The 12,539-nt window shown below is 46.0% G+C and overlaps 2 protein-coding genes across 7 annotated transcripts in view; one reads left to right on the top strand and one right to left on the bottom strand.

Annotated features, from left to right (window-relative positions):
• The window catches only part of ZNF589 (zinc finger protein 589), a 95,000-nt gene that overhangs the window by 17,758 nt on the left and 64,703 nt on the right, over window positions 1–12,539 (top strand). For all 5 annotated transcript variants that reach the window (XR_007723514.1, XM_050781036.1, XM_050781038.1 and 2 more), the window contains one exon: window positions 2,111–2,237. Coding sequence is in view for 4 of the 5 variants with exons in the window: in XM_050781036.1 (XP_050636993.1) it covers window positions 2,111–2,237 (127 nt within the window). In the remaining variant the exon portion in view is untranslated. The remainder of the gene's footprint in view (window positions 1–2,110; window positions 2,238–12,539) is intronic.
• The window catches only part of NME6 (NME/NM23 nucleoside diphosphate kinase 6), a 37,945-nt gene continuing 29,804 nt past the window's right edge, over window positions 4,399–12,539 (bottom strand). The window contains exon 8 of one of the 2 annotated variants that reach the window (XM_050781013.1): window positions 4,399–6,844. The gene's annotated coding sequence lies outside the window, so the exon portion shown is untranslated. Of the gene's footprint in view, window positions 6,944–12,539 lie in introns of both variants that reach the window. The other variant, XM_050781012.1, reaches the window with a different exon arrangement.

Raw genomic sequence — 12,539 nt, forward strand, 5'->3', positions numbered from 1 at the left:
GCCTGAAGCAGCAGGTCATGGAAAGCATGTAAGGGACAGCAGCCCACACCACTGCCCGCTCAGGCCTTGGCTGCCTAATCCTGGGTCCTGGCCTGCTGTCTAGACTTTCTGTCCTCACTCCTACACTATGCCATGCAGCCTGACTGCCTGGGCTGCTGGCTATAGATGTGACATCCCTCCCAAAACTTCTTACACACTCAAGGATTTCAGTATCTACACCTAGTTTCCTACTCTTAGCTCAGCGTCATTATTTTTTATTTTTATTTTTATTTTTTTTTTTGAGACGGAGTCTTGCTCTGTCGCCCAGGCTGGAATGCAGTGGCCGGATCTCAGCTCACTGCAAGCTCCGCCTCCCGGGTCACGCCATTCTCCTGCCTCAGCCTCCCAAGTAGCTGGGACTACAGGCGCCCGCCACCTCGTCCGGCTAGTTTTTTTGTATTTTTTAGTAGAGACGGGGGTTTCACCGTGTTAGCCAGGATGGTCTTGATCTCCTGACCTCATGATCCGCCCGTCTCGGCCTCCCAAAGTGCTGGGATTACAGGCTTGAGCCACCGCGCCCGGCCTCAGCGTCATTATTATTCTCTACTGCTTCTGCTCTTCTGTGCTGGGTTTTATTAAATCTCTTTTATAATCCAGCTCTCAGGGGAGGATGCTAAGAAGCTCTGGCTTGGTAGCCTTGCAGTGTGCTTTCTCCAGCTCCTACTGTCATCTTTGATTTCATAGAAGCTTAATTAGTTTCGCTTTAGAACCTGGAATATATATTCCCAACTCCTGAAGTGCCAAGGACCACTGGAAGGTGGACAAGAAGACTGATGAATACCTGAGAATAGGAGGAAGAAGCTGAGTCAGAGAAGAGATACTCAGGACGATCAGAAGCAGCTGGGAATAATGTGCAAATGTTCCCCGAAGTCTGCAGAGTAAAGTTAAAAATCTAAAGCAAGTCCAAGGCAGGCAGATCACTTGAGGTCAGGAATTAGAGACTAGCCTGGCCAACATGGTGAAACCCCATCTCTACTAAAAAAAACAAAAAAACAAAAAAAAACCCCAAAATATTAGCCAGGCGTGGTGATATGCACTTGTAGTCCTAGCTACTTGGGAGGCTGAGGCAGGAGAATCAGTTGAACCCGGGAGGCAGGGGCTGCAGTGAGCCAAGATCACGCCACTGCACTCCAGCCTGGACGACAGAGTAAGACTTGTCTCAAAAAAAAAAAAAAAAAAAAAAAATCTAGGGCAAGTTAGGAGGGTCATGAAATACCCACAGGCTGAAGCAGTTGGTCACTGAGCAAATAATGCTTGAATTCAGTAGAAGTAAGTTGATTGGTGGCTCCCTTGGTATCTGAGGGCAATGCCACCTTTCAAGTATAACTAAAGAGAAAACACCACTGAATACTCATTTTGAAGAGAAGAGACTTCAAGATGAAAAAGCATATGGTGTAGGTTTTTTTGAGACGGTCTCGCTCTGGTCACCCAGGCCAGAGTGCAATGGTGCAATCTCAGCTCACTGTAGCCCCGACCTGCTAGGATCAGGCAATCCTCCTACCTCAGCCTCCTGAATAGCTGGAACTACAGGTGTACACCCCCATACCTGGCTAATTTTTGTTTATTTTTCATAGAGACAGGGTCTCACTGTGTTGCCCAAGCTAGTCTTGAACTCCTGGGCTCAAGCAATCCTCCCACCTCAGCCTCCCAAGTAGCAAATCCATTTCTTTCTCTCTTTTTTTTTTGAGGCAGAGTCTCCCTCTGTCACCCACACTGGAGTGCAGTGGAGTGATCTTGGTTTACTGCAACCTCTGCCTCTAGGGTTCAAGCGATTTTCCTGCCTCAGCCTCCCGAGTAACTGGGACTACAGGCGTGTGCCACCACGCCCAGCTAATTTTTGTATTTTTACTGGAGACAGTGTTTTAACATATTAGCCAGGCTGGTCTTGAACTCCTGACCTCAAGGTAACCTCCCACCTTGGCCTCCCAAAGTGCTGGGATTGTAGGTGTGAGCCACCGTGCCTGGTCTAGATCCATTTCTTATGTAGCTAGATTCTCCAAGACCACCAGTTCCATTCTCCCTGTGAATCTTAATTGTGACTTGATGAATATGAATTTATTGGTTGATTTAGGGACCAGTGACTTTCGAGGATGTGGCTGTGCTTTTCACTGAGGCAGAGTGGAAGAGACTGAACCTTGAGCAGAGGAACCTATTCAAAGAAGTGATGCTGGAAAATCTCAGGAATCTGGTCTCGTTGGGTGAGGATATGTTCTCTTCCTTCATTTTTCCATTTAAGTATTTACTGACCATATTCAGTGTGCCAGCCAATGTTTTAATCTCTTAGAACATATCGATGAATAGAATAATAAAGCATTTCTTCTCTCATGGAGCTTACATTCTAGTATAGGTAGACTGACAATGTACAATAAGCAGCATATATAGGTAAATTATATATGTCAAAGGATAATAAGTGCTACATAGTTAAAAAATGTATAAGATATATATAAATATAAGTAGAGCAGATTAAGGGAGATCTGAAGTGCCTGGGTGTGGAGGCAACTGGCTGAACTTTTAAATTGCGTGATCAGGGTAGGCCTCTCTGAGGAAGTACATTTGAACAAAGGCTTGAAGGAGGTAAGGAGGTTGGGTATGTGGGTCAGGTGGGAAACTGCTCCAGACAAGAGGAAAGCAGTGCCACGGCTCTGGAGGCAGGAGCATATCTAGTCCTTTGGAGGAAAAGCAAAGAGGCCAAGGTGTTTGGAGTACAGAGAACGAGGAGGAGAATAGTAAGAGATGCCTTCTATGACCTAGAAGTTGGAAATGTTTGAGGTTTAAGGTATAAGTCTGTCAGTTTGATGTTTTAAAGATTACTGGATATCATACATCATGTTTTTATTCACTTATTTGAAAACTAAAACTGATTACTAGGTTAGCAAATAACAAAATCATTCTGGATATTCTTGAGTTATTGATGAGAGTCAGATTTTCAAAGTTCCTCACATTTCTCTCAGCAGCTTTCTCAAGGTTTGTCTTCATCTGGCATAGCTATGAATTAAATAGTTCTGATTTATTCTCTTTGCATCTGTTTAGACCTATTTTGCACTGCTTTAATCTCATTTGAATTGGCCTCATTTCAATCCTAGTTTTGCTTATTTCTATTTCAGTGCAGATTCATCCATTTAAGTTAGCTTTCAATTGGCCAATCTGATCTGGTCTCATTTCATCTGGTCTTGTTACTCTATCTTTATGCTCATACATTTTGTTGATTCTGAAGAATATGTTAAAATTGTCTTAAAATAATCTGATTCAAATTAATCTTGACCCTGAAACTTTGGATCTCATTGGATCCATTTCAGGTGTTAAACTGTTTTTGTTCTTGATCCATCTTTCCCTTTCTCTCTACATCACTTTTTCTCTTATTGCTGAATTATTTAAAGCAAATCTCAAATATCATGACATACCACTCATGTTATATCACAGTGCAACTCCAATAAATAAGGATATTTTATTTTATTTATTTATTTTTTTTGAGATGGAGTTTCACTCTTGTTGCCCAAGCTGGAATGCAGTGGCGCGATCTTGGCTCACTGCAACCTCCACCTTCCGGGTTCAAGCAATTCTCCTGCCTCAGCCTCCCGAGTAGCTGGGATTACAGGCACGCACCACCACACCCCGCTAATTTTTTTGTATTTTTAGTAGAAATGGGGTTTCACCATGTTAGCCAGGCTGGTCTCGAACTCCTGACCTCAGATGATCCACCTGCCTCAGCCTCCCAAAGTGCTGGGATTACAGGCATGAGCCACTGTGCCTGGCCTAATATTTTCTTATATAACCACAGTGTCATGATCAGAACTCAGAAAGTTACCAGGAATGCTTCAGTATCATCCAACACCTAGATCATCTCAAGTTTTTTTGCAAAATTGAATCGGGATTCAGATGAGATCCACACATTCCATCTTCTAAAAAATTCTCTTAATTTATATCAGCTCCTTCTCTGTCTCCTTTTTTTTTTCCCCTGTAGCCCACGGATCTGTTTGTAATGTTCTGAATCTAGAATATAAATCTATGTTAGATAGTATCATAAAGTAATTTTTGCATGGTAGATTGTAAATCAAGAGAAAATAGTTTTTGAGCTTTACCAAGAGGTGTTCACCAATATGAAAAAAAAATCACATCACTCATGGCAGTGCTGGTTGTGGTGTTTGAGTAACCGCTTGCATAGCACACTTAGGTCTGTCACTACTAGAACACACATAGTCATCAATAAGGCACATCCATGTGTGTCTGCATTTGTAGCTGTCTTGTCTACAGTGTAAGCACTTGTCTTGTCCTGTAAGCACCTGATTGCTCTGGTATGTCTCATAATGTAGCCCTGTCAAGAGATTACATATTGAAATGAATATTTTTATTGTAAATTACTTTCTTTTTTTCTTTCTTTTTTTCTTTTTTTTTTTGAGACTGAACTTTGCTCTTGTCACCCAGGCTGGAGTGTAGTGGTGCAATCTCGGCTCATGGCAACCTCTGCCTCCCCAGTTCATGCAATTGTCCTGCCTCAGCCTCCTGAGTAGCTGGGATTACAGGCATGTGCCGCCATGCCCGGCTAATTTTTGTATTTTTAGTGGAGACAGGATTTCACCATGTTGGTCAGGCTGGTCTCAAACTACTGACCTCAGATGATCTGCCTGCCTCAGCCTCCCAAAGTGTTGGGATTACAGGCGTGAGCTGCCACGCCCAGTTCCTTTCTTTGTAATGTTTTGGATAGGGCATTACATTATTAAAACATTCTGCGGCCAGGCGTGGTGGCTCATGCCTGTAATCCCAGCACTTTGGGAGGCTGAGGCCGGCGGATCACGAGGTCAGGAGTTTGAGAACAGTCTGGCCAACACGGTGTAACCCCACCTCTACTAAAAATAGAAAAAAAAAAAATCAGCCAGGCATGGTGATGTGCACCTGTAATCCCAGCTATGCAGGAGGCTGAGGCAGGAGAATCACTTGAACCTGGGAGGCGGAGGTTGCAGTGAGCCAAGATTGCACCACTGCACTTCAGCCTGGGCGACAGAGCAAGACTCCATCTTGGAGAGAAAAAAAACACAAAACATTCTGCATATGAGTACATTTAATTAAATATGAATTTTATTTCAGGACAGTAAGTGAGATGTTACGAAACATAAGTTACAAAAAGGAGGCTTTTGTTCTGACAGTATTGAGAACATCTTCTGCCTAACCCTCTAGTCCTTTTTTAATTAACTTGGCTCCTGTCACTCATTTACTCAAAAGTATGTATTGACTATTAAACGCTGGGTCTAGTTCTGCATTCTTAGACTATACCAGTGATATGTATGGGAGAAGGGTGCTGTAGACATAGAAACCAGACAGTGTAAGTCATCTGGATGGGAGGATAGTGTGGCTCAGATGGAACAAATGAAGGCTGGAGAATAGGCTTGAGTCAAAGAAGCAGTAGGTGGAACCCAGTGGGCCCTCTGAGCAGCTTGGCTTTTACTCTGAACATTATGGACTTCCTTTTTTTTAAGTTGAAGGGTCTTGTTTATTAGAAATGTAGAAAAAAGAAGGAAGAGGCCAGGTGCAGTGGCTCACGCTTCTAATCCCAGCACATTGGGAGGCCGAGGCGGGCGGATCATGAGGTCAGGAGTTCGAGACCAGCATGACCAACATGGTGAAACCCTGTCTCTACTAAAACTATTAGCCGGGCGAGGTGGCATGTGCCTGTAATCCCAGCTATTCAGGAGGCTGAGGCAGGAGAATCGCTTGAATCCGGGAGGCGGAGGTTGCAGTGAGTCGAGATCACGCCACTGCACTCCAGCCTGGGTGACAGAGCGAGACTCCATCCCAAAAATAAATAAATAGATAAAAACAAAAAGGCCAGGCGCGGTGGCTCACACCTGTAATCCTTTCTCTTTGGGAGGCTGAGTTCGAAGCTCAGGAGTTCAAGACCAGCCTGGGCAACATGGTGAAACCCCGTCACTATTAAAAATACAAAAGTTAGCTGGGCACAGTGGCACACCCCTGTAGTCCCAGCTACTTGGGAGGCTGAGGCAAGAGAATTGCTTGAACCTGGGAAGCGGAGGTTGCAGTGAGCCAGGATCACACCATTGCACTGCAGCCTGGGCAACAGAGACTCTGTCTCAAAAAAATAAAATAAAATAAAATAAGAGGAAGAATTGGCTTTAGTCACCCACTCCCATTCCATTCTTCTGTTCCTTCTTCTAGGACAGAACTCTGTGGCTCCAGGGCCTAATTTCTTTTGGATGGATGGGGGTCCAGTTGGCTTTATTATTTATTTGTCTGAGACAGAGTCTTGTTCTGTCACCCAGGCTGGAGTACGATGGTGCGATCCTGGCTCACAGCGACCTCCGCCTCCTGCGTTCAAGTGATTCTCCTGCCTCAACCTCCCGAGTAGCTGGGATTACAGGCGCCTGCCATCATGTCCGGCTAATTTTTGTATCTTGAATAGAGATGAGATTTCACCATGTTTGCCAGGCTGGTCTTGAACTCCTGACTTCAAGTGATCCACCCGCCTCGGCCTCCCTAAGTGTTAGGATTACAAGCGTGAGCCACGGTGCCCTGCCCCATTTGGCTTTAGTTACCCGCTCCCACCACCACATTCTTCGATTCCTGATTCTAGGGCAGCACTCTGTGGCTCCAGGGCTTCATTTCTTCTGGATGGAGAGGGGTCCTGGTTTCAGTGACTCCTCTGGAGCGGTGTAGCTTAGGTAGTCCTCATCCCTCTTCCTGTCCTGAGAGAGTTGGAGCAGTTGGTCTGGGTGTCTGGGAATCTGATCATCAGGATGTCTGGATGGCAGCTTTGCAAGCCTAGAGTAGTCAAAGCCTGGAACACTCCTGGCCCCTAGATGTAGTTCAAAGGCCAAAGTTGGTTAGCTTTCCCAAGAGGTATTGCATCTATGTCAGGGGGCTTAATTCTCACTGGCTTCTTTTCTTCAAAGGCCTAGTCAAAGAAGCAAGGATCTCATTATTTATAGAACATAGGCCTTTAAACAGCTCAGAGTTATTCGTGGTGTATTGAGAGTATTTAGGAACACATATTTTGGCATCCTGAACCCTGTCTTGTCCTTTCTTACTTTATGACTGTGGACACAAAGTTACTAATCCTTCTAAACTTCAATTTCCCGATCTATGAAATGATAATACCAGGATTAAATTTGGTCTTTATGTAAAGCCCTGCATAGCACAAAACACAATGCTGGGCCCATAGTAAGTGATGTTTATTATGGGGTCTATTATTATTAAGGATAATAATAATAGTAATAAAACTTACAATCCAAATTCAGGTAATAAAGACCATTGGAACTTTATACAAGTGAATAAATAAATAAAAATTTGGAGTTTATTTAATTGTCAGGCAAGGGAATGAATAGTAAAGAAACCTTACTGAATAGTTCACAGAGAGGACTACTAAATAGTAGGAAGGCAGTTTTATGGCATTTGTGCTAATTAAATATGAAAGACCAGGACTCTGCATAGGATGGAATGAATCCATGGGTCTATACATGTTTGGTTAAAACAATTCTCCTGGCCAGCGCAGTGGCTCACACTTGTAATCCCAGCACTTTGGGAGGCTGAGGAGGGTGGGATCACCTGAGATCAGGAGTTCGAAACCAGCCTGGCCAACATGGTGAAACCGCGTCTCTACTAAAAATACAAAAATTAGCCGTTTATGGTGGCGCGCGCCTGTAATCCCAACCACTCAGGAGGCTGAGGCAGGAGAATTGCTCGAACCCAGGAGGTGGAAGTTGCAGTGAGCGGAGATCCCACCATTACACTCCAGGCTGGGCGACAAGAGTGAAACTGTCTCCAAAAAAAAAAAAAAAAGGCCGGGCGGTGACTCACACCTATAATCCCAGCACTTTGGGAGGCCGCGAGGTGGGTGGATCACAAGGTCAAGAGATTGAGACCATCTTGCCCAACATGGTGAAACCCCGTCTCTACTAAAAATACAGAAATTAGCTGGGTGGAGTGATGGGCGCCTGTAGTCCCAGCTACTCGGGAGGCTGAGGCGAGAGAATCACTTGAACCCGGGAGGTAGAGGTTGCAGTGAGCCGAGATCGTGCCACTGCACTCGAGCCTGGCGACAGAGTGAGACGCTGTCTCAAAAAAAAAAAAAAAAATCCTATTTATTAGTTAGGCAAGGGTCTTCAGTTAGGCTGATAAAGGGTCTGGCCTGGATTACAAAAGGTTCATGGTTGTTATTTTCAGCTGGTTAGAAACAGTTGCAATTTAATTTTGATATTTCTTAGGAAAGTACAGCTCAATGGTAACATTGCTGTATTTGCTGACTTGTGGAAAACAGGGAAGAGCAGGTCTTGGATTGGAGGACCAAGAGCCAGCCTCCTAAGTCAGTTGTGCCTGTCTTCTCCACTGATGAATCCTTACTTCTGTAGAACCTGGCATGTCATCTTCCTCTAATAAATATCTACTGATAAGTGGGGAAACTCAAATGAAGGCTTCCTATGCACATTCTTCAACTACTATTCTGTACTGCATTCTACATTGGCGGACATCGAGACTAAGTGACTCCTATCTCAATCCATCCTTCTCAAAGGAAAAGTCATAAAGAGCATTCCCATATAGGTCACAAAGACTGTTCTCTCTCAGTGGAAACAAATGCTTGTGGCATTATGTGATTATGGTAGAAGATAATTTTAGTATAACTGTAGATATTTACAGAGCTGAGGATGTCTCAGATGCCTACTTGGAAGATTCTCTGTTGGGATAATATATAGAATAGATTCGGCTGTGGGTTTTTTTGGATTAAAGTAAAACATGTAATAGGTAAAAATGGAGTGCAATGTATAATCTGAATCTAATCATGGGAAACATCAGGAACTTTTTTTGTGACGGCGTTCACCGTGTTGCCCAGGCTAGTCTTCAAGTCCTGAGCTCAGGCAATCCGCCCACCTTGTCCTCCCAAAGTGCTGGGATTAACAGGCATGATCCACTGTACCTGGCCCTTTGTATTATTCATATTCTTGCAGCTTTTCTGTCTATTTGAAATGATTTCCAAATCAAAAGTTTGAAGAAGTTGAATGGAAATACAGGTCCTGCATAGCACATCTTGGGGAGAAAGACTTTAATCATTTAGAAAGATTAATGGGCCAGGTCTTACCATAAAACAGGAGCCCAGTCAGCCCTTCCTGTGACTTTTCTGACTGGAAACTTTCTCTCTTCAGCAGAATCAAAGCCAGAAGTCCACACCTGCCCTTCTTGCCCTCTGGCTTTTGGCAGTCAGCAATTCCTCAGCCAAGATGAGCTACACAATCATCCCATTCCAGGTTTCCATGCAGGAAATCAACTCCACCCAGGAAACCCCTGCCCAGGGGATCAGCCACAGCCACAATGTCCTTCTGATAAAAATCACAGGGGAGCTGAAGCAGAAGATCAACGAGTGGAAGGAGGCGTCAGACCCTTGTTTTGGAGTACAAATGAGAGGGGGACTTTAGTGGGTTTCTCTAGCCTGTTCCAGAGACCACCAATAAGCTCTCAGGGAGGCAACAGAATATTAGAGATACAGCTCAGTCCAGCCCAGAATGCAAGCTCTGAGGAAGTAGACAGAATTTCCAAGAGGGCAGAAACCCCAGGGTTTGGAGCAGTCAGGTTTGGAGAGTGTGCACTAGCTTTTAACCAGAAGTCAAACCTGTTCAGACAGAAGGCAGTCACAGCAGAAAAATCTTCAGACAAAAGGCAGTCACAGGTGTGCGGGGAGTGTGGGCGCGGCTTTAGCAGGAAGTCACAGCTCATCATACACCAGAGGACACACACAGGAGAAAAGCCTTATGTCTGCGGAGAGTGTGGGCGAGGCTTTATAGTTGAGTCAGTCCTCCGCAACCACCTGAGTACACACTCTGGGGAGAAACCTTATGTGTGCAGCCAGTGTGGGCGAGGCTTTAGCTGCAAGCCATACCTCATCAGACATCAGAGGACACACACAAGGGAGAAGTCATTTATGTGCACAGTGTGTGGGCGAGGCTTTCGTGAAAAGTCAGAACTCATTAAGCACCAGAGAATTCACACAGGGGATAAGCCTTACGTGTGCAGGGACTGTGGCCGAGGCTTTGTAAGGAGATCATGTCTCAACACACACCAGAGGATACATTCAGATGAGAAGCCTTTTGTTTGCAGAGAGTGTGGGCGAGGCTTTCGTGCTAAATCGACTCTCCTCCTACACCAGTGGACACATTCAGAGGTGAAACCTCATGTGTGTGAGGAGTGTGGGCATGGATTTAGCCAGAAGTCGACGCTCAAATCACATCGGAGAACACACTCAGGAGAGAAGCCTTATGTGTGTGGGGAATGTGGGCGGGGATTTAGCCGGAGGATATTCCTCAGTGGACACTGGAGGACACACACGGGAGAGAAGCCTTACACGTGCTTTGAGTGTGGGCGAAACTTTAGCCTCAAGTCCGCTCTTAGTGTACATCAGAGGATACACTCTGGGGAGAAGCCTTATGCGTGCGCGGAGTGTGGGCGCGGCTTTATCACAAAATCACAGCTCATCAGACACCAGAGGACACACACAGGAGAAAAGCCTTATGTCTGCGGAGAGTGTGGGCGAGGCTTTATCGCTCAGTCAACCCTCCACTACCACCGGAGTACACACTCCGGGGAGAAACCTTATGTGTGCAGCCAGTGTGGGCGAGGCTTTCGTGATAAATCAACTCTCCTCGCACACGAGCAGACACATTCAGGGGAGAAGCCTTATGTGTGTGGGGAATGTGGGCGGGGATTTGGCCGGAAGATACTCCTCAGCAGACACTGGAGGACACACACAGGAGAGAAGCCTTACGCGTGCATGGAGTGTGGGCGAAACTTTAGCCACAAGTCCACTCTCAGCTTGCATCAGAGGATACACTCGGGGGAGAAGCCTTATGCTTGCACGGAGTGTGGGCGAGGCTTTAGGAGGAAGTCACAGCTCAACATACACCAGAAGACACATTTGGGGAAAAGCTTTAGAGGTGCAAGGAGTGAGGATGTGATTTTCGCAAGTCAGCCATCAGCCGCACCAGCAGAAATGCTCAGGGAGAAGCCTTGTTTGTAAGGTAATGTGGACAGAGCTGTACGTGGACATCATTCCTTGTCACATGTCAGAGGACACACTGGAGAGAAGCCTTCTTCATGGAGTGAGAGTAAAGTGTTGGCTGGAAGTGGCCCCTTAAGAGATACTGGGAGTCAAATCTATCCACTGTACACCCACCCCACTCTCGTTCTAAGGGCTTTAGGGAGAGTCTTCTGACCACTTACATTCCTACAGATGTGAAGATGGCAGAGATCTAACTTCTGAGGGCAGAGCTGTCAAGTGACAGTCCCCTTAGAGGAATGGTCTTTGCATCTGACTACTTCCTCCTGCAACTGTGTTCTTCCATTGGCTTCTATGACACTCTACTGCTTTATTTTTTTATACATCTCTAGCCTTTGCTGTGTCCTCTCCTACCCCACCTTTAGATTTTACTCAGAGTTCAGTTTCCAACTCTACAATCTGAGGGACTCCTTAACCAGGTCCCCTTCCTAACCCTCCAGGCCCAAATCCAAGATTCTTTAACCATGCTCTAAAAGTTCTTCAGACTCAGGACTTAAATATCATAGCCACACCACCTTGGCCTTCAATGACAGGGATCTAGCAATGCCACATCATTGACCTTCCAATACCAGGTTTAAGAGTTTTTAAGGCCGGGCGCGGTGGCTCAAGCCTGTAATCCCAGCACTTTGGGAGGCCGAGGCGGGTGGATCACGAGGTCAGGAGATCGAGACCATCCTGGCTAATATGGTGAAACCCCGTCTCTACTAAAAATACAAAAAACTAGCCGGGTGTGGTGGCGGGCGCCTGTAGTCCCAGCTACTCGGAGGCTGAGGCGGGAGAATGGCGTGAACCCGGGAGGCGGAGCTTGCAGTGAGCCGAGATCGCGCCACTGCACTCCAGCCTGGGTGACAGAGTGAGACTCCGTCTCAAAAAAAAAAAAAAAAAAAAGAGTTTTTAAACACAGCTCTTTTTTTCTTTTTTTTTTTTGAGACGGAGTCTCGCTCTGTAGCCCAGGCTGGAGTGCAGTGGCCGGATCTCAGCTCACTGCAAGCTCCGCCTCCCGGGTTCACGCCATTCTCCGGCCTCAGCCTCCCGAGTAGCTGGGACTACAGGCGCCCGCCACCTCGCCCGGCTATTTTTTTGTATTTCTTAGTAGAGACGGGGTTTCACCGTGTTAGCCAGGATGGTCTCAATCTCCTGACCTCGTGATCCGCCCATCTCGGCCTCCCAAAGTGCTGGGATTACAGGCTTGAGCCACCGCGCCCGGCCTAACACAGCTCCTCTTAAATCATCCAATCTCAGTACCCAGTGTTTTAGCCATGCTCGGGTGGCTAAATTACATCCAGGAATAGTGCTAGGGCCTTTAGCCATTTGTCTCTCCTCACACTCCCAGGGCCCATATGGCCCAGGTTCTGACAGTTTACCTTACTCCCTTGGCCTGGGGCTGGCCCTACCTGACATCCTATGTCAATGAGTGTACCTTGGAGAGCTGTCCACTCAGGCCCCAGTG

Source organism: Macaca thibetana, chromosome 2 (genome assembly GCF_024542745.1).
Source record: "Macaca thibetana thibetana isolate TM-01 chromosome 2, ASM2454274v1, whole genome shotgun sequence".
NCBI lineage: Eukaryota > Metazoa > Chordata > Mammalia > Primates > Cercopithecidae > Macaca > Macaca thibetana.